The sequence below is a fragment of the Rhinopithecus bieti genome, unplaced genomic scaffold (assembly GCF_001698545.2).
Source record: "Rhinopithecus bieti isolate Rb0 unplaced genomic scaffold, ASM169854v2 scaffold_11252, whole genome shotgun sequence".
NCBI lineage: Eukaryota > Metazoa > Chordata > Mammalia > Primates > Cercopithecidae > Rhinopithecus > Rhinopithecus bieti.
The window spans coordinates 2,148,712-2,172,216 of record NW_016806895.1 but is presented as its reverse complement, the minus strand read 5'-3'; the positions used below and the strand labels follow the sequence as shown (position 1 = coordinate 2,172,216).

Here is a 23,505-nt window from a genome sequence, read left to right as displayed (position 1 = left end):
ATTGTCATTAGTCACATAAATTAACATTACTATGCTAATATTATTTACTGCATAAGGGTATTTCCTCTCAGTCATGCCTGGGAGATGCTATTGTCCCCCATTTACACACATGAAAACTGAGGCTTAAAGAGGCCCATTGTGGCTAAAGTCACGTTGCAGTGTGTCTGAGCTGGGGGGCAGGGAAGGCATGTTCTCAAAAGCCATATTCCTTTCCAACACATTTTAAAGGAAGTGTATCAACATGATAATTGTGAAAGATATGACGAAAAGATGTTAGCGGCATCTGTGAGAGCAAGGCTGTGAGACCTGTACAGAAGGTGGACAATGTGATTCTGTCTCCATGGCCAGCTCCGTGAGCCCTGGCCTGGGTTGGGGCTCCTCTGTTGGCACCTGGCCAGGTCCCTCTTTGCAACCCTGAACTTCAGGGCTGGAAAGTTGCACTCTTCACCTCCTCAAACCACCTTTAAACTGGATTAGACATGGGCAGTGGCTTCGAGGTCAGTGAGAGGCTGAGCAGGGGTCCAGGCTGTTTTGCGGCCCCTTGCTCTGTCCCGGGTCCTCAGAGACTGTGCAGGGCCGGGGCGGGTGGATTACAGATAGGGCTGCTGAGAGGAGAACAGGCCATTGCCGCTGCTCTGTGGGAACGTCCCAGTGTGATCCTTGGTCCCAAGGACTTTTCCTGGGACCTCTCGGCATCCCCGAAGCCATTTCTGGAACGGAGTGGATCCAGTGAAGACCTGCCGTCCCAGGTCTCCTTTGTCAGGCTGTGAGCCTGAGCGTGACCCAAGGAGGTGACTTGAAGATGGCCCTCTCCCACGAACACGCCACAGTTCCACCCTCTCCCACGAACACGCCATAGTTCCACACTCTCCCACGAACACGCCACAGTTCTACCCTCTCCCACGAACACGCCACAGTTCCAGCCCTCTCCCACGAACACGCCACAGTTTCCAGCCCTCTCCCACGAACACACCGGCACCGGTTCAAAAAGCTCGCATGTTGTCATCTTGGAAACAGTACAGTGCATGGCGGGGTGGGACCTACAACAGGAGGGTTTGGTGGCTGGGGACAGGGAGAGGATGGGGGTGGGAGTGCAGGGGAGCAAGAGCAAGTCCTCTGAGACCTGGTCCTGGGAACATTGTGGGGAGCTAGTCCTCTTCCTCCTCCCCACTGTTCGCTAGCATTTACTCAATGGCAAGTTCTTTACGGATATTTTTTGAGTTAATCTTTTTAATTTTTACGAAGTGCTCTTACTGTCCCTGTTTTACTACAAAGGGAACTGAAGTTTAGGAAGGTTAATCTGAAGGTCACACAGCCAGTAAATAGTGGATCTGAGAACAGAACCCAGCTCTGATGCGTCCCGAAGGGCATGTTGTTGATCACCGAGTCACTGCCACCATTTCCTCCTCTTGCCTCAACTTTGCGGTGGGTGCTGCTTGTCAGGGAAACTTTGCAGTTTGAGAGGTGCTCAGAGCCCCCTTCAAGGCAGTAATCTGTGGGGCCTCTGAGGATTGGGGGTTTTAGTAAAGCCATGTTCCAGTGCTTTGTCCAGGAGACCCGAGCAAACACAGGTGTGTTTTGTTTCCCAGGGCTAAGCCTGGCTTCTCCAGGAAAGGGGACTGGCTGCTTTCAACAGCGCTTTTCCTCTTTCAAAAGCAGTGTCTTTTTACAACAGCAGCCTCTTCCTCCTTTATCTCACCCCCAACCCCCCTCCACGACTGGGTAGTAAACAGTGAGAATTTACAGCCCCCAGCTGGGCGGGCACAGGGCGGTGCCTGCTAGGACCCCGGGTGTTTCAGTTCACATTGGACCTGAAAGCGTCCCTTCGAGTTGCCAGGGCTGACACAGTTCCCCTCAAGGGAATAGAAAACCTTAGGCTGAAGGTTCAGTGCTGGGGGCCTGGGATTGGGTGCTGGGGATGGCCGAGTTGGTGATAAGTGAGAAAAGACCGTCCACCCCAGTGTGAACGCACACTCCAGTGTGAATGCACAGCTTGAAGACACTGGGCAGACCAGTGTCAGCTGGGAGAGAATGTGCAAAACCAAAATAAATTATATTTGTTTTAAAGAGTTAAAAATCCTTTAATATTTTTTCTACCAATAAAAAGAAGTCAAAAATAAAGATAAAGGCTAAAGGATAAAGGTGCAGTGCCAGCACCGGAGGAAGGATGCTTGATACATATGCTTCCCTCCCCTGTTGTGTCCTCTTTTCTCTGAGCTGTCTTCTATGTCCAGAGGGTCCCTAAGAGCACTGTTTGTCCCATCACCCCCTGCCCTGAGAGCATTCAGCCTCACCCACAAGGTACAGTTGGATCTCCCAGGACCCTCTCAGCTTTGCATCCAGTTCCCCACTTGTTCCTTCACCTGGCTGCCCAATTCTTATGTCCACTAGAATGTCTGCTGCACAGAGGCAAGGACTTTTGCTGTTTAGTTCACTGCTGTGTCCCTGACTCTGTGCCCTGGGTCTCTGGGATATAAAGGTGAACACTGAGTTTCTACCTCCAGGAGCTCCCAGGCTGGGGGTGTGGAGCTGACAAGTGGCTAGACATAATGGGTGAATGCAGGGTACTGTGGGTGTATGTCCAGCCCAGACATAGTAGGTGCCTATCAGGAAGGCTCCCTGGAGCAGGTGATATCTCTACCCAGTCTTGAAAGATGAGTGAGTTAGCCAAGCAAGATAGAGAGGACACTGGAAATCAATGTATGCCTCCTATCCACCCCCGATTTGTGTGCCAGTCTTCCCAAAGCTCTGGGATAGCACAATACGCTGTTCCTCTTCATCATGGGAGTAGGCTGGCCTGCAGAGTAGAGATATGTTTGCAGGAAGAGACAGGTATTCCGTATTGGTAAGTTACTAGTGAGACATGATTGAAAGATTAAGCCCAGAGTCATGGGGTATCATAATGCTGTCCCTTTCTCCCTGCCTGTGTGGAGTGATAGCTCCTGTCCCCCTGTTCCCTTTCTTGCTCATAGGCTCTTCAACTTTTGCTTCTAAATCTAAGCAGCTATTTCTTTTCCCCTAATACTCACTGATGTGATGTTCTTCCCTCTTCCTGCCCACTCATTGCCACTTCACCTTTGGAGTTCCCCAGGGCAGGAGGAAGGGGGTGGGGAGCATGAGGCTGTGACCTTTCCCATGAGGAAGAGTATTTCTAGTGTGGTTCCTACTATCACATGAATGATACTCTTCCCACCCTTTGAATTTTGCAGGGCAGGTGGGAAGAGAGCTGAATGGCTCTGGTGTTGGGTGAGCCCCATGTAATTGGTAGTGCCATTTGGTGCAGAGAAGTCTGGAGTTACCAGGCCGGGTGCGGTGGCTCAAGCCTGTAATCCCAGCACTTTGGGAGGCCGAGACGGGTGGATCACGAGGTCAGGAGTTCGAGACCATCCTGGCTAACACAGTGAAACTCCGTCTCTACTAAAAAAATACAAAAAAAGCTAGCCGGGCGAGGTGGCTGGCGCCTGTAGTCCCAGCTACTCGGGAGGCTGAGGCAGGAGAATGGCGTAAACCCGGGAGGCGGAGCTTGCAGTGAGCTGAGATCTGGCCACTGCACTCCAGCCTGGGCGACAGAGCGAGACTCCGTCTCAAAAAAAAAAAAAAAAAAGAAGTCTGGAGTTGCCAATGAATGATTTAGATCTAAAGCAAGGGAGCTCTTCTCTCTGGTTACCATAGACTGGAGACAACTGGAGAGAGACAGCCGTTTTAGATGTGTAAAACTGAGATGCATGCTTTTCTCATGTTTGTTGAGACACCCTGTTTCTGTTTGAACCACCAGGTGGTGCTGTTGGCACAGGATGGCTTAGTTGCTGCCTCACCTGATCATGATCTGCTTAATAGAGAACTGTGAAGCTGATGGTCTTTGATTTAACCTCCTTATGTTCCCTTTCTGGAACTCCTCATGCTTTTGCAGCTTAAGGTGCCCCTATCCCCACCCAAAACACACACAGATACACATTGGGGTGCTTACTCTTCTTCCCCCGTATCCTGACACCCTGCATCTGAATTCTGTTTTCAGTGAAACTTATTACTCCTTTCTCTTAGCTGGCTGCTAATGAAATGATTTAATATACTAATTTACCCTAAGGTGTCAACAGGGCTTAATATGTTACTTCCGGGTTACTTTGTCTTAAAACTGTGAAGATTGAAACTAAGTCTTATAACTTAAGAGGTAACTTATAAGAATGGAATTGTGGCATTTTCAAATGTGGGTGTGCATGATGTCTGTGAGAGAGGGCTAGGAGGCGGATGTTAAGGAAATTTGCTGCTTCATCTATCCTGCTTGCTCCCACCCATGTAGCAGGCTCTGTGTAGGGTCCCTCGGCTGCTGCCCTGTGGGGAGCTCAGTGCTTGGTTGATGCTGTGAATGAGACCATGGTGGGGCAACTCTGTTGAGAGGCTCTGCTGAGTAGGTGTCCACCACCCACCTCCCAGCATTGTTAAACAGCTTGTCCAATGAGGATGACAACACCAGTCCCCTGACCACTTGCCCTTCTTCTCTCTGCCCAGACATTCACGGCATGGTGTAACTCCCACCTCCGGAAGGCGGGGACGCAGATTGAGAACATCGAAGAGGACTTCCGGGATGGCCTGAAGCTCATGCTGCTGCTGGAGGTCATCTCAGGTGAGGCGGACCCTGGCCCAGGACGAGATGCTGTCTATTGGTGCTGCCTGACACCTTGGCATCACTCTGCCTATGGGCGCAGCTGGTTTTGGGACTCTTGAAACAAGTTGGGGATGACATGTGTGAATTCCCCCTAGGAGCGTGCGTCTGAGTTCTGGTTCTGGTGCCAGCCATCCAGGTGCCTTGGACAAGTTGCTTTGCCTTTCTGTTTCAGCATCCTTGTTTGTTAAAAAAAAAGGGAGGCTTTGAAGGAACTGAGGTTCTTTCTCCTCCCCAGTGCCAGGATTCTGTGGCCAAGAATGTTAACCATGGGTGACTGTCTCCAAATCTTGGCTCCATTAATACTTATCTAGCTGTATCCAGGTGACCCAGGCCATTCCCCAGCCCCCGATTTGTCCAGATGTCTGGAGGGACAGCTCTACTGGAACACACATCTCATCCTGCTTATGAATGCCTTTCTGCTACCATCCCTTAAAGAGTGGGAGTCCCGTGAGTCTAGCCTTGGTTGATACACTGGGCCATGTTAGCTACTCTCTTCACTTTCTCTTCACCTTGATGCCGGTAAGCCTTAGACCTAATCCCAGCCCAGGCCTCTCCCTTGAGCCACCTCTCAAATGCTGAACCTCGCTGGGCATCTCCACCCCAGTGTCCCACACGGTCCTCTCAGCATGTCCAAAACTCTGTGCTTGTCACTCCCGCCCTAGCAAACCTCTTTTCCCTCCCAGAGTCTTGTTCTCTGCACCCAAGCTGGGATCATAGACAGTTCTTCTTTGCAACTTGTTACTGATGTTCTGTTCATTCTGATTCCTTCTTCTCAATCCTTCTTTTAACTCCTACTGTTGTGGTGTCATTGTGGCCTGTGTCAACTCTCACCTAGATGATCCCATAAAGGCCTTTACCCCAGCTCCTCCTGGCAGTCCACCCCTGTCGCTGTAGCCAGAGGGCTCGCCCGACAGTCAGTCCAAATATGGTCACGCTGTTCCCTGCTTACAGCCCTCAGCCCGTGGTGCCTCTCCAGGGCTTTCAGCCTGCAGGCCACATTCCTTAGCATAGCTTATGGAATCCTGCATGAGCTGGCACCTGCTTTGTTTTCAACTCACTATTCCCAAAAAGGTATCAGACCTTAGATCCTCTGCCAGTTGGCGGGGGGTGGGGCGGGGAACGTGCAGCTCTCCTCAGATGACATCCACTTTCTGTTCCCTGTGCCTTTGCACAAGCTCTAACTGCCCTTTTTTTTTAAAGTAATTTTTTCCATTTTCAGATAAAACCTGTGTGTATGGTAAAGTAATATATAACAAAAATGTATCATTTTAGCCATTTTAAAGGTTGCAGTGCAGTGGTATTAAATGCATGCACTCACTGTTGTGCAGCCATCACCACTGTCCATCTTCAGGGCTCCTCACCGTCTAAAATCGACACCCTACACCTGTTAAACACTAGCTCCCCGCTCCCCCGGCCCTCCCCTGGCAACCACTGTTCTACTTTTTGTCTCTGATTTGACTCCTCTAGGTATACCTTGTACGAGTAGAATTATACAGTATTTTCCCCTTTGTGACACTGGTTTATTTCACTTACTAGAATGTCTTCGCGGTTCATCCGTGTTGGAGCATGTACCACCATCCCTTTCCTTTTTAAGGCTGAATCATATTCCATTGTATGTACGCCCTACAGATATAAAATGGCTGCCTACATTTTGTTCATTCACCTGTCGGTAGACATTCGGGTTGTTCGTACCTTTTGGGTATTGTGAATAATGCTGGGACACGGGTGTACAAAATACTTTTAAAATCCCTCTTTCAGTTCTTTTTTTATATATTCCCCAAAGTGGAATTGCTAGGTTACATGGGAATGCTCTGTTTAATTTTTTGAGGAGCCACCATGCTGTTTTCTTCTAACTGTCTTTATTTATTTATTTATTTATTTTCTTTTTCCTTTTTTTCCTTGAGATAGAGTTCCACCATGTTGGCCAGGCTGGTATTGAACTCCTGACCTCAGGTGATATCCCCGCCTCAGCCTCCCAAAGTGCTGGGATTGCAGGTGTGAGCCACCGTGCCCGGCCTCTAACTGCCTTTTAGAATGTCCCTGCTTCCTACCTCCTCCACTACCCTTTCCCAGTTTTTTTTTTTTTGTTTTGTTTTTTTTTTTTTGAGACGGAGTCTCGCTCTGTCGCCGGGGCTGGAGTGCAGTGGCCGGATCTCAGCTCACTGCAAGCTCCGCCTCCCGGGTTTACGCCATTCTCCTGCCTCAGCCTCCCGAGTAGCTGGGACTTACAGGCGCCCGCCACCTCGCCCGGCTAGTTTTTTGTATTTTTTAGTAGAGACGGGGTTTCACCGTGTTAGCCAGGATGGTCTCGATCTCCTGACCTCGTGATCCGCCCGTCTCGGCCTCCCAAAGTGCTGGGATTACAGGCTTGAGCCACCGCGCCCGGCCCCCTTTCCCAGTTTTAAACAAACCTGGCCTTACTATTTGTCATTCTTTTTTTTTTTTTTTTTTTTTGAGATGGAGTCTCACTCTGTCGCCGGGGGCTGGCAGTGAATGGCCGCAACCTCAGTCACTGCAAAGCTCCGCCTCCCAGCGTTCACGCCATTCTCCTGCCCTCAGCCCTCCCGAGTAGCTGGGACTACAGGCGCCGCCACCGGGTCGCCCGGTAGTTTTTTGTATTTTAGTAGGAGACGGGGTTCACCATGTTAGCCAGGGAATGCGTCTCCTCGATCTCCTGACCTCGTGACCGCCCGTCCTCGGCCTCCCAAAGTGCTGGGATTACAGGCTTGCGAGCACCGCGGCCTGGCTACTATTTGGTCATTCTTTCAAACACAGCTTGAGGTTGTCCTTCAGAAGGCTTCACCCCCCCTCCTCTGTCCCCTATATCTGAGTGGGGCTGTGCCAGCCGCACCACCGCCCCCCACCCCCCCGCCCAGCTCCCCAGCACCTCTAATACCCCATTAATTCCTCTGCTGTATCTTTTACCACGAAGTGTAACCATTTTTAGTTCACTTGTTTTCTTCTCTGCTCCACACAGCTCCTTGGGGCAGGCCATCTTCTCTCTGTGTCCCAGGTGCTTCGAACAGCACCAGACATGTAGGTGGTGCTCCAGGAACATTAGAACGACTGAGTGCCCAGAGCTGGACTTGTCCGCATGATACCCAGTGTATTCCTGCTGCATGGGTCTGACCTGTGCCCGGGGGAACCTGTGCGCTTCTGTGAAGCATGTGTCTCTTTCCCAAGGCTGGGGAAGATCTGTTCTATGAAATGATCTGTTCTCCCCTGGACAGGAAATGCTGGGGTATCTTCTCCTGATCATCGTTGGAGATGGGTAGGGTGCCCCAGGATGAGGAGAAGAAGGGGGATGCTGCCTACAGAGGTTCTCAAAGTGTGGTCCTTGGACTACCCACGCCAGAATCAGCAGGATTGCTTGTCAAAATGCAGATTTCCAAACCTTACCCCAGCCCTCTTAATCACAGACTTAGTGAGAGGGGGAAGGGGTTGGACAGCCACAGATTAGCAAGTTCTCCAGGTGATTTTGTGCTGACTGATGTTTGAGAACCACTGGCCCAGGTCTGGGAAGTGTTTCCCATTCTCCCGTGTTTAACCCTTGCCTCCTCCACTGTCCTCTGCAGAAGCCTCCTTCCAGCCAGTGTGCGCAGCTGCTGAATGGCTGGGGCACTCCACTTAGCTGGACAGGCCCCAAGGGCTGGGGCTGTAGCAAGAGTAGCCTTCCAGGGAGGGACATGGTGCTGCCTGCATCCATCCTGTGGGGAGGGAGCCCCTGTGCCATCTCCCCTGGACAGGAAATGCTGGGGTACCTTGCTGGGCTGCAGCCAGAGCCTTGGGAGGGCCCCAAGTGGAAAGTCTTGATTTAATTTAAAAAACAGCTGTGCTTCCCTGGGAGCTGACAGCCAGATCCCATCTGTGGCAGGAAGTCTGCTGTCTTCCAGAAGCTAGCGGGCTGCTGGGAGGCCACCTGGAGAGGTGCTGCTCTGACAGGGTGGGCTAGGCCAGAATCCCAGTGGCTGGTCCCTGGAGCTCTCACAGCCAGACTGTCGGCCTGCTGAGGAGACAGTGGGGCTGGTCAGGAGATCAGGGCAGGCACAAGGGGCCTGAGCTCCAGGCTCTGTGATGGTGGTTCTAAGCCTTTTGGGGTCCTTGGCCCCTTAGAGACCCTGAAAGCTATGTACCCCTTTCCTAGGTATGGCCACATGCTGCACTTAGAAAATTCTCAGAGGCCCCTAGATGCTCTTTGTTCTGGGATAAAAGCAATCTTAATGGGGGTATTTGGAGAGCCAGCTCCTCTACCTCTATTTTCTCGAAGGTTCTGACCTTGAAACCTGAGCAGCAGAAGCTACTGTGTGGAGTCTGGAGGTGGGGGTGGAGGGTTGACCTGGAGCTGAGCCCTGGGTGCCCATGGGAGGCAGCATAAAAGGACAAGAACTGCAGTTGTCAAATGGGGATGGGCTGCTATAGGCAGCCCATTTGAATACCAGGGAAGTTCATACTTGAGTGACCTCTACCCTCCTCCCAGGGCACAGGGAAGGCTAGAAAGGAGTTCAGGGCCTTTGCATGTACTATTCCTTCTGCCTTGATCATCATTCCTTGCTTTCTTTGCCTGGCTGCAAAGACTCAGACCTTTCTGACCAATCCTCAGTTCCTCCTTCCTCTTCCTCCTCCTCTTTTGAAGAGCATGGATCTTTCTTTGTATATGTTCATTGTATATATTTATTTGTGTTTCTCTGTTTAAGGTCTGTCTCTCCTACTGGACTATAATTACATAAAGGCAAGAAACTGTTTTGTTCACCCCCCTATGCCTAGCACCCAGCCAAATCCCTGGCATGCAGTAGGGGCTTGATAAATAAATGTTGAGTGGATGCAAGCAGGTTTGGACCTGAGAAGCGGAAGAAAGAAGAGGCAGGGTAGATTTGCCTCCATTCCCTGCCAGGGTGACATTCTCCAGCCCCTGAGCGGCGTGTGAGCGCAGACACACATGCACACATGCACACGCTCCTGCCTAGCTAAGCTGTGCCTTGGATGAGGGTGTAGTGATAGTAGCTCTGGCCCCTGGCTCATAGCATCTCACCTTCCTTTTCCTCCCTCTTGATCCAAACAGGTGAACGCTTGGCCAAGCCAGAGCGAGGCAAGATGAGGGTGCACAAGATCTCCAACGTCAACAAGGCCCTGGATTTCATAGCCAGCAAAGGTGTCAAACTGGTGTCCATCGGAGCTGAAGGTGAGTAAGGCCTGCCTCTGGTGGCCCCAAGGAGTCTGATTTTCTTTGTCTCCCCTGGTTCTCTTGGCCTTTTTTGAGCTGCCTCCTGGGCCCTGCATCACTTGGGGGCATTGGGCAGTGGGTCCCCAACACCTCCATCTGATCGCCTGTGGGTGCTTCGTATTGCAACACTTTTCTAGTCTCAGCCCCGCCCAAAACCAAGGACTCAGACCCCTGTTCCCGTGCCTGCACCCGCTTAGCCACGTCCTTGCTCTGTGGAGTCCTATGTGTGTGTGGCATGCCACCTCCCCTATCCACAGGCCTGACTGCACAGCATTGCCTGGAGCAGAGGATTTGTGTGTGGGCTGGAAAGGGTGTGCAGACACAGGCTGGTAGAGGCCGGAGGCTGCCCCGAGACTCCCCCGGGGTCCTGGCAAGACTGAAGTCTGTAGGAACATTTTTAATAGCATTTCCCTACAGTGTAGCTTCCTAACTCTTTCACTTTTACTTAGAAACACTTCCCAAAAAAGCTATTACTAGGATGTCCTTAATGATTGAAAGAAGATAGTGTAATTTCTTGTGTGCATTGTGGTGGCTCTGAAAAATTAAGAGTTGGTCGTTTAGAGCAGGCAGAAGATATTCTATCCAGGCCCCTTCAGTCCTGTGACCATGGATTTATCAAGTATTTATGGGGCACCTGCTGCGTGAGGTCAGAGACCTGAAAACGAATGAATCTCACTCATTCGAGACACACCCTGGCTGTGAGAGTGGATTGCTCACTCTGTGGCATGTACTTAATCCTCCAACAACCCTATGAGGTAGCGCTCATAATTAATTCTCCCAATTTTGCCATAAGAAAACAGATGCTTGAAGAGATTGTTACTTCCTTAAGGTTCTGCCGTCAATAAATGGCAAAGCCGGAACTCAAACGCAGGTCTTTGTGACACCAGAAAAATGCCCTCAGAGAGTGGCCTTTCCTTGGAGGGGGCAGGGGTCTTGCTCCTGGTAGGTCCATAGGGGCAGATCTCTTCTCTGGTTGAGGCTTACAGTCCCCTCTCTTCTAGAAATGGAGGGATATTTTGTTGATACATCAAATGGAGAACTTTAACACAGGCTCAGCAAACTGTAGTGCATGGGGTCAAGTCCAGCTGACTCGGATTTTTGGAAATATTGGAACACAGCACACCCGTGTTAATGTATCATCAGTGGCTTTTGTGCTTCAATGGCAGTGTTGAGCAGTTGCTACAGAGATTATATGGACCACAGAGCCAGAAACATTTGTTATCAGGCCTTCTACAGAAAAAATTTGCTCACCTCTGGCCTTATCTGGACTTCAGGCCAGTGCCCAAGGTGGTCACGGGAGGTGCCTTATGGATTCCAGCATCTCCCCCACCAGCTATGAGCTTCCCAAAGGCAGAAAGCATGGTTTCTACATCCTGTGGCCCCAGCTCCTAGCAGCATGATGCACACAGTAGGTGCTCAATAAATGTTCAAAGGATTGACATATAGCGGTATACTCTGCTTTGTGATTAGGAAGATGTTCTCCGCCTTATAAGAAAAGAACAGTTTGTTTTATTAGGGAGCAATTCAAGACTTGGCAGAAAAAGTTATAACTAAGCAGGCGTGGGAGGCCAAAGACAGTCACCCAGGTGGTTGGTGCAGGCTCAGATGCCCCCGGGGCAGGGGAGTGTAGAGAATTTGTGAAGTGGTTCAGGGGTCAGTGGCAGGGGTGGGTAGGGGCTGTGGTGAGCTGCAGAATCATGTCCTAAGCGGGGTGGGCACCTTGTGGATGTAAGAAATTGCCGCCGTGGGGCTCCAGTGCTGCTAGATCTTCCGGTTTTTCAAAAGAAGCCAGAAATCCAGATTTTTTGAAAAGAAAAATTTGGCAACTAAATTTTAAAAAACAACTTGTTTTTTCTTTAAAGCCTCTACCAAAGCAGGGGAGGAGGGCAGGGAAGGGGAAGGTGGAAGAGAGTAGCACTCACCGAGTACCAGCTCTGTGTTGCCAGACAGGATGCTCTACAGGGGCCATCTCCTGCTGCCGTCACGATGGACTCGTAGGATGGGTATCACCAGCCACGTTTTACAGTTAAGGAAACTGAGGCTCAGAAAAGTTGCTAGAGTGGAAGAGTGTCGTCAGTTGAGCCCAGACTCTGAGCCAGACTGCTTCTATGTGGCAGATCCAGGGTTAAACCCAGGGTTAGGCTCCAGAGCTGAGGCCTCCCTCTTCCTGTCAGCGCTGCCTCCCCGGGTCGGGTCCCAGGACAGAACTTTCACATGGAATTCTCTTCAGCAATCAGATGGCAGATCAAGCCTGCCCCTGCCGTGCTGGCCTCAGGGGTGAGGAGTGAGAGGAACACTGGCGTGAACTCTTATCTCACTGCCGCTGCTGTGCTGGGAAGGTGATTCACCTGGCGGCCTCGGTTTTCCCTTTTCCTTTGACACAGGCCTAGCTTCTCTCAATATTTTGAAAAGGCTCCTTTATTTTTTGTTTTTTAAGGCAGGGTCTCACTTTGTCACCCAGACTAGAGTGCGATGGCGCGATCTTGACTAACTGCAACCTCCGCCTCCCAGGCTCAAGTGATTCTTCTGCTTCAGCCTCCCAAGTAGCTGGGATTACAGGTTCGCGCCACCATGCCTGGCTAATTTTTGTATTTTTAGTACAGATGGGGTTTCACCATGTTGGCCAGGCTGGTCTTGAACTCCTGACCTCAAATGATCCGCCTGCCTCAGCCTCCCAAAGTCCTGGGATTACAGGCATGAGCCCCTGCGCCCAGCCAAAAAGCCTCCTTTAAAATGAGATATTCTTTACCTTCTCCCTGCCCTGAGGAGCCAATGTTTTCAGCTGCGGCTTCCAGGTCTGAAATCATCCACTCCCATCAGGCTGAGCACTAGGATCATGCCACAGTGGCCGCTCTGCTAAACCAGGAAACTAGATGAGGCAGCAAATGGCATTTTGTGGGCTTTTAAAAGTGAAATGGAGTTTATTGATGTAGATTATAAATAAAAGGTGACAGGCAGATCGCCTGGAATGAGCTCTCCTGGAAGGGGGGCGGGGGAACATTGCAGGTTGTCCATCCTGGGCTGCTGAAGGCTGTGACTGTGGAGACCAGGCCCAGCAGGGACACCCCTCAGCCCCCCACCAAAGTCTTTGAAGGATTATCATGCAGTGTAAGGACTAGGACCTCTGGCTGACTCCGAAGGGCAGAACCAGACCCAGAATTGGTACTCTGTGGGTAGGTGGACTCTGGATAACAGGAAGAGCCTTGGGAAATGGAACCGGGGCTCTGGGAGGGTCATGAGTGTCGTGTCCCTGAAGGTGTGCACATGGAGGCTGGAGACAAGGAACTTCCACACATCAGGGAGAGGTTGGAGCACATCCTTAAGGTCTCCCTTATGATACTTGGTTCTAGAATGCCTAGACTTCATGGAACTGGGACTTGGCCTGGGTGAGTGGTTGGAATGTAGTTAACCAGGGGAAAGAACTCAAAAAGAATTTTGTATTTGAAGGTCTCTGGGCAGGTAGAGCCTGAGGGTTTGGGTGCTGTGAGCGTGGAGGTGGTCTCAGTGAGGTAGCATGTGTCTTTAGGATGGAAGGGGCCATGGGTGCCCTACCACAGCATTGGTCTGGGAGGTGGTGGCCCCTGGGGTTCTAGTTTCTGTCACATGGAATTTCTGCAGCATTCATTCTGCCATCTGAATACTGAACAGATAACAGTGTCTCTGGAGGGAGAAGGAGGGAGAAACAGGTTCCCAGTAAGCAGGGGATGCGAGCAGCTTCATAGCTCGCCGTAGACCAGGAAGGGCAGACGCTGTTAATCTGTCATCAAGATTTTTCCCACGAAGCCCAGTTGTGACCTTGGGACCCTCCCTTTGGGCCCAACCTTCCAAGCAGTCCCTGTCACAAAGCTGCTTGCGAGATGCGGCATCCCTGCTGCAAGTGTTGAGAAGCCGGAGGCCTGGAATACAGGACCTGCCATGCCAGGGAAGGGGAAGGAGAGTGCATGGGATGGGAGTCAGGTGGGAACTGGGGCTGGGCATACATGGGCTGCTAATTAAGCACACTCTACTCTCTGTGCTTGTGCTTGGCACCTCTGTTTTCTGGAGTGAAACTATGCCTTTGGTGTAAATGAGAATTCAGTAAGCAAAATTCTCTGGGGAGTTTCTGGGGAAGGAGAAGAGGATAAGTAGGCAAGACCCAAGAAAGAAGCCACTTGCCTCTCTCTCAGTCCCTCCAGAAAGGCTCCAAGATGGCAGATCTGCAGGCACTGAGGTCAGGGCCAGCGGGAGTCCCTGAAGTTTGGCCGTGACAGAGTGGGGCAGCATGTGGGGGACCAGGGGAGGGCTAGCATTGCAGTCCCACTCCTAGGAAGGCCAAACCATAGGACTACCGCCAGAGCTTTTTTCTAGGCTTAAAAATTTTTTCCCTTATATTTTAAACACTGTTTATGAAATTTTTTACCTGCTTTTCCTGTTTCCCATGTTGAATAATTTTTCTAAGTTATTAAGCACTCATGATATAATCGTTAATGGTTGCATTCATTGTCTTTTTTGTTTTGTTTTGTTTTTGCGACGAGTCTTGCTCTGTTGCTCAGGCTAGAGTGCAGTGGCACGCTCAGCTCACTGCAACCTCCCCATCCCGGATTCAAGTGATTCTTCTGCCTCAGCCCCATGAGTAGCTGGGATTACAGGCACGTGCCACCACATCTGCCTAATTTCTGTTTTAGTAGAGACAGGGTTTCACCATGTTGGCCAGGCTGGTCTTGAACTCCTGACCTCAAGTGATCTGTCCCACCTTGGCCTCCCAAAGTGTTGGGATTACAGGTGTGAGCCACTGCGCCTGGCCTCATCATCTGTTTGTTGTACTTCATCCCAGGCCTGGGCCCTGCCCTGGAAGAGACTGAGGCCCATTGTGTTCTCAGGGGGCCCAGGCCTGTGTTAGCTCTGCCCATTCCCCCACTTGTGGTTAGTGTTTGTTCACTCATTCATTCACTCAGCAGATGCTGATGGGGGCTTTCCCTGTGCCAGGCTTCATACTGGACTCTAAGCAATGATGCAAAATAGGAAGTATTCTTACCCTCATGGGGCTTACGTTCTAGAGGGGAAAGAGAAAATATGCATGTACACCTACCAGATGGAGAAAACCAAAGCAGGGAGGAACTTGGGTGGTCAAGGGAGGTGTCCATGAGAAGGGGGTATGTGAGTGAAACTGGCAGGAGGTAGGGACAAGCCATGTAGGTATCTAGGGAGGGGGAGCTGCAGGGGGGCCTGAGCAGGGGGGGAGGGGAAGAAAGAGCAGGGGGAAGAAGGGGAACCAGAGGCCCAGGCAGCCAGACCACAAGGGCCTTGCTGGCCACTGGCTTTGACTCTCAGGGAGGTGGGAAGCTGTGGAGGTTTTAGCAGAGGGCGATATGGGGTCTGGGGATTTACTTGGTCATTCTGTGTACTGTGTACATTTGCGAGGTTTCTAGTACGGGGCTGTGGTAAATGGCCTTGCAGCAAGTGCATTCATACAGGAACCTTACTCTGCATTTCCTTTCATTGGCTAGGGATAGATTCCTGGAGATAGAATTTTATTGCCAAAAAGTTGAGCAACTTTAAGATGCCTACTCCTTGTGGCCAAATTATTTCCCAGATTAATTGATTAATTTTCCAGAAATTATTATTATTGTTTTTAAACCAATTTACACTTCTAATGTGGTAGCCTTGCTGACATCAAGGCATGTGGTTTTCAGCTTTGGGGTTTTTTTTTGTTTTGTTTTGTTTTAAGAGACAGGGTCTTGACTTGCCATGCAGGTTGGAGTGCAGTGGTGCTGTCACAGCTCACTGCAGCCTTGAGCTCCTGGGCTCAACCCCAGTCCTCCTGCCTCAGCCTCCCAAGAAGCTAGGACTACAGGTGTGCACCACTGCACCTGCCTAATTTTTTCATTTTTTTGTAGAGACAAGATCTCCTATGTTGCCCAGGCTGGTCTTGAACTCCTGGACTTAAGCGATCTTCCTACCTTGGCCTCCCAAAGTGCTAGGATTACAGGCATGAGCTACTTCACCCAGCCTAACTTTGTTTTTTAAGTTTGCTAATTTAATAGCATGGGAAGATTATCTTATTTCTTTGATTATAAGTGAGATTGAACATTCTTATGAATTGATTATTTGTATTTCATGTTTTATGATTTTTTGTCTTTTGCCTATTTATTGAGAGTTTAGTATTTTTTGTTTTTTCAATTTAGATGAACTCTTTAAACCATTAGAAATCACAAATGAAAGTGCTTTTAAAAAAAATATCAAAGCTTTATGAGCCGATTCCTTTACTTTTTTGTTTTATCTTATTTTTTTTGAGAGAGGGTCTCACTTTGTTGCCCAGGGTGGAGTACAGTAGCACGATCACAGCTCACTGCAGCCTCTGCCTTGGCTCAAGCAATCCTCCCACTTAAGTCTGAATAGCTGGGACTACAGGCACTACCATGCCTATTTAATTTTTGTATTTTTGTAGAGATGGGGTTTTGTCATGTTGCCCAGGCTGGTCTTGAACACCTGGGTTCAAGCAATCCATCTGTCTTGGCCTCCCAAAGTGTTGGGAGTACAGACTTGAGCCACTGCCAGGTCTATGAGCTGATTCTTAACGAGTAGTTCTGCCTCCCCACGATGTGGACTGCAGAATGCTGGCTGGCTGTGTTGCTTAGTAGCAAAAGGGGTTGCATGCTGCTACAGCTCTCTGTTTCTCCCCAACCCAAGTGCTTGGATGTGGGACTGTGCTCCGCTGGTGGCTGGGGCTGTGGGAGGGGCATTTTTACTTCCCTGTTTGCAAGAAGGGTTACATCCTATTCCATGTCCAAAGTGGACACTTCTTCCTTTGCTCAGCATCCCATGCAGACTCAGTGGGTTACCTGCTCCCCTGGGAGGTGGCTGTGGCCAAGCACTGCTCCATGGACTACACCCTGCTGGTCATGCAGCAGCATACGGTTTTGCCCTCACTTTCGGGAAAGGGGCTAAGATGTCAGTATACTGTCCTTAATGGAAATCCACTCTTGTTTCAGGGGTTTGTGGGATGCAAATCCTAGTAGGGTCAGGACTCCCTGGAAATTGATCCTTCTCATGGTTCTGTTGGGTCTCCCCTAAAATTAATGTTGTAGGTAGGAAAAAATAAGATATTCTTTGGGTGCCTTACTCTTGACTGAGCGTATTTTACCATGGGCCAGATTACTATCTCCTGATCTGGAAGCAGGTGATGAGGGGGTGTGGAATGTACATTTGAGTATCACTTGTTCAACCACAAGACCATAAATTGCTCCATGTATTGGGCTCCTTAAAATAGGGCTTATTTATGTTGTGTTCCCTGCCATTAGGCCTGGTACAGAAAAAAAGAGAAAATCTACTTCATAGAACTTCTAGATTCTAAAACTCTAGAAGGTGCTGCTTACACTAAATATAGTGGGTTATCTGTTAGCTGTGATCTTGAAGCTGTTGTTTGATTTATTTATTTATTTATTTATTTATTTTTTATTTTTATTTTTATTTTTTTTATTTTTTGAGACGGAGTCTCGCTCTGTCGCCTGGGCTGGAGTGCAGTGGCCAGTTCTCAGCTCACTGCAAGCTCCGCCTCCCGGGTTTATGCCATTCTCCTGCCTCAGCCTCCGAGTAGCTGGGACTACAGGCGCCTGCCACCTCGCCCGGCTAGTTTTTTTTTTTTGTATTTTTTAGTAGAGACAGGGTTTCACCGTGTTAGCCAGGATGGTCTTGATCTCCTGACCTCGTGATCTGCCCGTCTCGGCCTCCCAAAGTGCTGGGATTACAGGCTTGAGCCACCGCGCCCGGCTGATTTTTTTTTTTAAATCTGTTTTAATACCCAAACTAATGGCATTGTGAGGTTGAGTCAGTGGATGGTTCAAAATGGCAATTTACAAAACTTTAAGTTTGTGACTTTCTCTTGATTCCACTGGTTTTTCCACATGTGGGTGGCTATTTTGAGAGCTGTGATTGCCCAGACAGCCCCAGCTCACAGAATTGCCAGAACATTTGTGATTGTTTAGAAATCCTCTCCTCTTCCTCATCAACTGGGAACACAGATCAGGATTTCAAATGCCCCCTTCTGTGTGGCCTTCCCTGATGTACCCACTGTCTCCAATTAGGATTGATTACACTTTTTTTTGGTGCCCTAAATAGACTTCTCTTCCAGCACCTGTCACAGTTTATGCATTAACTTTAAGAAACATCCAGGCCAGACATGGTAGCTCATGCCTGTAATTCCAGCACTTTGGAAGGCTAAGGTGGGAGGATCATTTGAACCCAGGAGTTTGAGACCAGCCTGGGCAATATTGTAAGACCCTGTCTCTACAAAAAATGAAAAAATTAGCCGAGTATGATGGCCTATCTGTAGTCCCAGCTACCCAAGAAGCTGAGATGGGAGGATTGCTTGAGCCCAGGATTTGGAGGCTGCAGTGAGCCATGATTGCACCACTGCAGTCTAGCTTGGGTGACAGAGTGAAAACCCTGTCTCAAAAACAAACAAGCAAAAATCCGGTTTCCCTCTAGAAGTAGAGCTCTGGAGTCTGATTCCTAGTGTGGGGCATGGAGTGCTGTGGGTGCTGAGGGAGTGTTAATTCTGTCCCCGCCGAGACCCTTTCTGATGCGTGGTGCTGCTGTTTCTGTAGAAATCGTGGATGGGAATGTGAAGATGACCCTGGGCATGATCTGGACCATCATCCTGCGCTTTGCCATCCAGGACATCTCCGTGGAAGGTGGGTTTCCGCTTTGTTCCATCCTGCCATCACCACCCCATCTCCCTCCCTGGGCTTAGCCTGGAGAACTCCCGCACCCAGGGCAATGGACGTTCATCAGGGGCCGTGTCCTAGGCTTCTTGCTCATTTATTGGGCATCAGCCCTCTCTTCCAGTCAATGTAGAAAAAAGAACTATTTGCCATTCTGATTCTCATAGGCGTGTTGGCCCCAGGGAAACTCCCCACTTTGGGAAAGCCCAAGGCTGCCACCTGGGCTGCCCAAGGCTGCCACCTGGGAAAACCCACCTGGCTCTTGGGTCGTTCATCTGAAAGGGTGGGGAAAGTGCCAGGAGGGTCGCTAACCCCGTCCTCTACTCTGCTCCCCTAGCACCCTCTAGTGGCCACTTCACAGATCTACAAGGGCTGTCGTGGTCTGGAGAAGTGATCTCTACATTTGGTTCCATACTCGGGCAGTTTTTGAGCTTTATGTCTGCTATGCATGTATTTATCTTGCATAATATTTGTGTATTGCTGTGCATATGATAAAACACACATACTGAAACAAACTTTTACAAGATGAGATGGAGATAATATTTTTAAAATGTTTTAATGGCATAGACATAAACATTTTTAATCAAAGGAATTTCTTAAAAAAACAACGTGGATTCAATTCAGTTGCTTTGTGATGGAGATGTTGGTTTATACAGCAATGCAGGGGTCCCAGTTCGGTTTATGGGTACTTGGTATTTAGGGTTGAAGTGGTTGGAAAGAGGGTCATAGTAGTCACCTGGGGTGTGGTTCTTGTTAATGACAGTGGATGTAAATCTATTTCTCAAATAGCATTCTTGATGATTTTGATTCTTTTGGGTGGACTTCCTGTCAGCTCTGAAGTCATCATTGTGTTACTCTTGTGATTTAGCTGACAAAGAGCTTAAGCTAAGTAGAAGCACTAGCTTTGCCAATTTTTAAATTGTCTGCTTTTGCTTAGGTGGTTATGGTCTTTGTAGGAACCCTTGAATGTCATTTTAAAGTCCATTTTGTGCATTGAAAATAAATGAGATCACTCATGAACCCAGTCCACTGAGTACCTTAACCTTCAATTCACAGGCATGAACACAGGAGTATATTAGTCAGTTTTCACGCTGCTGGTAAAGACATACCCGAGACTGGGTAATATATAAAGAAAAAGAGGTGTAATGAACTCACAGTTCCACATGGCTGGGGAGGCCTCACAATCATGGTGGAAGGCAAGGAAGAGCAAAGGGACCTTTTACATGGCAGCGGGCAGAGAATGAGAGCCAAGTGAAAGAGGTTTCCCCTTAGAAAACCATCAGATCTCGTGAGACTTATTCACGACCACGAGAACAGTATGGGAGGAACCACGCCCACGACTCAATGATCTCCCACTGGGTCCCTCCCACAACACATGGGAATTATGGGAGCTACAATTCAAGATGAGATTTGGGTGGGGACACAGCCAAAGCATATTGGGGGGTAGTGTGGTTTACAGTCTTTCTTCTGTGCTGGGAGCTCCATGAGCCCCCTCAGTTGCCTGCCTAACCTCACAGACACGTGGTTCCTTCACACACAGAGGGCAGCGGTATTGAAGTAAATATAGGGAGACCTTATTTTTTATTTATTTTTTATTTTTTAGATTAAAAACAAAATCTGTCTAGGAGTCCTAATGCTTTCTTCTCACTCAGCTGTGTGCACCCTCAGGCTGTGGGATCCCCTGTCTGGAGACCCCTGGATGTGTAGATTTCTCAGATTGATCAAACCTTCCTCCTCAACCTGATAGAGGTTGCTGACTTATTTTGTATCATTACCATTTTTCTTTTTTTTTTTTTTTTTTTTTTGGAGACGGAGTCTCCCTCTGTCGCCCAGGGCTGGAGCTGCAGTGGCCGGATCTCAGCCTCACTGCAAGCTCCGCCCCCTGGGTTTACGCCATTCTCCGGCCTCAGCCTCCGGAGTAGCTGGGACTACAGGCGCCCGCCCACCTCGCCGACTCGTTTTTTGCTATTTTTAGTAGAGACGGGGTTTCACCGTGTTTAGCCAGGATGGTCTTGATCTCCTGACCTTCGTGATCTGCCTGTCTCGCGCCTCCCAAAGTGCTGGATTTACAGGCTTGAGCCACCGCGCCCGCGCCTACCATTTCTTTGAATAAAAGGAGTAGGGGAGATAATTCTTGAAGTTGGAAAAACTGTTGTCTCAGAATTTATATGTATAGCACAACTAGCTCTGAAAAGCTTCCCAGCTTGCTTTTTCTGTTTCTCAAATAACTTCTCAAACTTTGTCAAGGGAATAGACTTGATGGCCAGGGCTCCTCCTTCAGCCCTCTGAAGGAGGGTTGGCATCAAGGGGTCACAGTGGGGCCTCCATCAGCTGGCATCCCTTCCTCCACCGAGTCAGCCCTCTGACCTCGCTGCCCGTCCCCTTCCCCACAGAGACTTCAGCCAAGGAAGGGCTGCTCCTGTGGTGTCAGAGAAAGACGGCCCCTTACAAAAACGTCAACATCCAGAACTTCCACATAAGGTGAGTGCTGGGGGCTGAGGGGCCTCGCAGAACCAGGCTGCCTCCCCCGGGAGCTCCCAGACCCCCCCTTGACTGGGTCAGTCTCAGCTTTAGAACAAAGTGGAGACTATTGGTGGAAGAAGTAGCTTTCCTTAGGAAGGGGGTGCCACCATCCCTCTGAATCCCCCCGTCTCTCTCCCTGCAGTGTCTTAGGGCTGCTGCCTGATATAACTTTGGTTGATGCTTTTGCTACTGGGAGCGTCCCCAAGGAAAATGTCCAGGAAGTCCCAGCCCAGGGCTCTGGAACAGCAGACTAGGGCCGTGGGCCTTGGTTGGGGGTAGGGCTGGATATGGCAGGTTTATCTCAACCTGCCAACCCTGCCACAAAGTCTTGACCCCAGTGCCTGGGATTGTGGCAGGAACAAATGTCCCTTCCCATCCTGTCTTCTAACATCTGCCCCAGAAAGCTCTGTGTTCATCTCTCTGGAGTCCAGGAGGCCCCTGCTTTGCCCTGGTTAGTGCTTGGCTTCCCGTTTGTTCAGCCTCATTTACCAGCCTACCCCTTCTTCTCTCTCCCCGGGCAGTTGGAAGGATGGCCTCGGTTTCTGTGCCTTGATCCACCGACACCGGCCTGAGCTGATTGACTACGGGAAGCTGCGGAAGGTATGTGTGCCCACCTGACCTCCCACTTTGGGTCCCTGGCAGGTGGGGTAGGAAAAGAGCAGGACTAGGACCCTTTCTGTGACAGTCCATGGTCCAACCTGAGCGGGGTTGGCCTCTTAGAATAGCCAGACAGAGCTCCAACTGAAAGTGAAGAGAAAAACACCTTCCCTGTTAGGGCAACTTCATTAGCCTTGTGCGTGGTGTGTGTGTTCTTGCACACGTACACATCCCACCAGGAAAAATATCACAGCTGTGGCAGCAGCTTTGTCAGGGATGGAATGGTACATAACGTTTCTCCTTTCTGTTTTTCCGGGACTTGTAAAGAGGAGACACATATTCTAAGAGACAGTTCATCCCCGCCTTGTCCTTGACTTCCTGTGCAGTCCTGGGCAGCTTATCCTATCCATGGATTTGGTTTCCTTTATTGCTGAAGTTTGGCTGGGGGATTTTCTTTTGGTTTCACTCCCGCCTTCAGCATGAAGCTGCAGTGATTTTTGTTGAGTAGATGTGTGGAGTGGGGACAGATGTGGGAGTGGGAGCTGTGTTTCTAGCCTCATGGTGGTTCTCAGTGTCTGAGCTGGTTGGATGACACTGCCCTGGACCTTGGAGAAACCTGTCCTGGACCCTCTGACCACACTCTCCAGGTTTCCTCCTGGACCCTCTGACCATACTCTGCAAGTTCCCTCCTGGACCCTCTAAACACACTCTCCAGGTTCCCTCCTGGACCCTCTGACCATACTCTCCAAGTTCCCTCTTGGTCCATCTTGGTGCCAAGAGGCCGCAATGGCATGGCCATCCCGGGAAAGGCCCTTCCCAAGCCCCCAGTTGGTGACCTGGAGTTGGGGTTGGAATGTCGCCTATCTGTGCTCAAATCTCTTGGCAAGGGAGGCTTCAAGGAGCGGCTGGACTTGTGTGTCTCTACTTCACCTTGACGCTGGAGAACACAGTGTTCAGTGTAGCTCTTGTCTTGCCTGGGCCTCCAGGAAGGGCGTCTTGCTTCTCAGTGGCCAGAAGAGGTCTAGTATTGCTGGGGCAGGAGCTGCTGTGCAACTCGTGGTGGTGGCAGGTCCTTTGCTGCGGGCGGGTGGATAGCAAGCTGCCAAAAAGGATCTTGAGGGAGGGAAGGAGCAGATTCCTACTTGCTTCCCTGTACTGCGCCGCGCCTCCGCCAGCCCCACACACACTGCCCCGTCACCTGAAGCTTGGGGCTGAGGCCTCTGTCCACTGGGAGGGCCCATCTGCTGAAGGAGAGGAGCCACAGCAGGGGCCAGCCCTTCCCCAGCTAACCTCCTGGGGGCAGAGGATCCTTGGCCTACTTCCTCAGCTGCTTTGCAAGGAAAAAAAAAAAAGAGAAACTTCCTGTCCTGCTGGGAAGCTGTGTGGCCAAATCAAACGTGGCCAAGGGGGTATATCCTAGAGGTGGCAGTTTTCTCTTTTGAAGGCATCATCACCACTTCCTATTCAGCTGATGGGCTTTGGTGACAGGTGTGCACGTATCTCTGTCCCCGCTTGAGTATGCTGGGGTGTCAGTGGCCAGTTCATCCACAGCTGTTGGACATCCCCACATAAAGGGGTCTGTGCTGACCGTGGCTCTGGAGCCCCCTCCCTTACTCTGAAGAATTTGGAAGCATCAGCCATTTGGGAGGTGAAAGTCCAGGGGTTCGTTCTGATACCCAGTTAGCGCCCTCCCACACACTATCCCTCTCTGTCTTTTTATTTATCTCTGCCAATTTCTCCCTGTTTTGCTGTCTCTGTCTCCCCTTCTGTTTTTATTTATTTATTTATTTGTTTGTTTC

General features: G+C 50.0%; 1 protein-coding gene across 2 annotated transcripts in view; it reads left to right on the top strand.

Moving 5' to 3' along the window:
- ACTN1 (actinin alpha 1) overlaps nt 1-23,505 on the top strand; it is a 107,036-nt gene that overhangs the window by 47,794 nt on the left and 35,737 nt on the right. Inside the window, exons 2-6 of one of the 2 annotated variants that reach the window (XM_017878615.1) lie at nt 4,507-4,621; nt 9,723-9,842; nt 18,470-18,556; nt 20,980-21,067; nt 21,631-21,709. In XM_017878615.1, the coding sequence (XP_017734104.1) occupies nt 4,597-4,621; nt 9,723-9,842; nt 18,470-18,556; nt 20,980-21,067; nt 21,631-21,709 (399 nt within the window). In that variant the 5' untranslated portion in view covers nt 4,507-4,596. Of the gene's footprint in view, nt 1-4,506; nt 4,622-9,722; nt 9,843-18,469; nt 18,557-20,979; nt 21,068-21,630; nt 21,710-23,505 lie in introns of those variants that run through there. The other variant, XM_017878616.1, reaches the window with a different exon arrangement.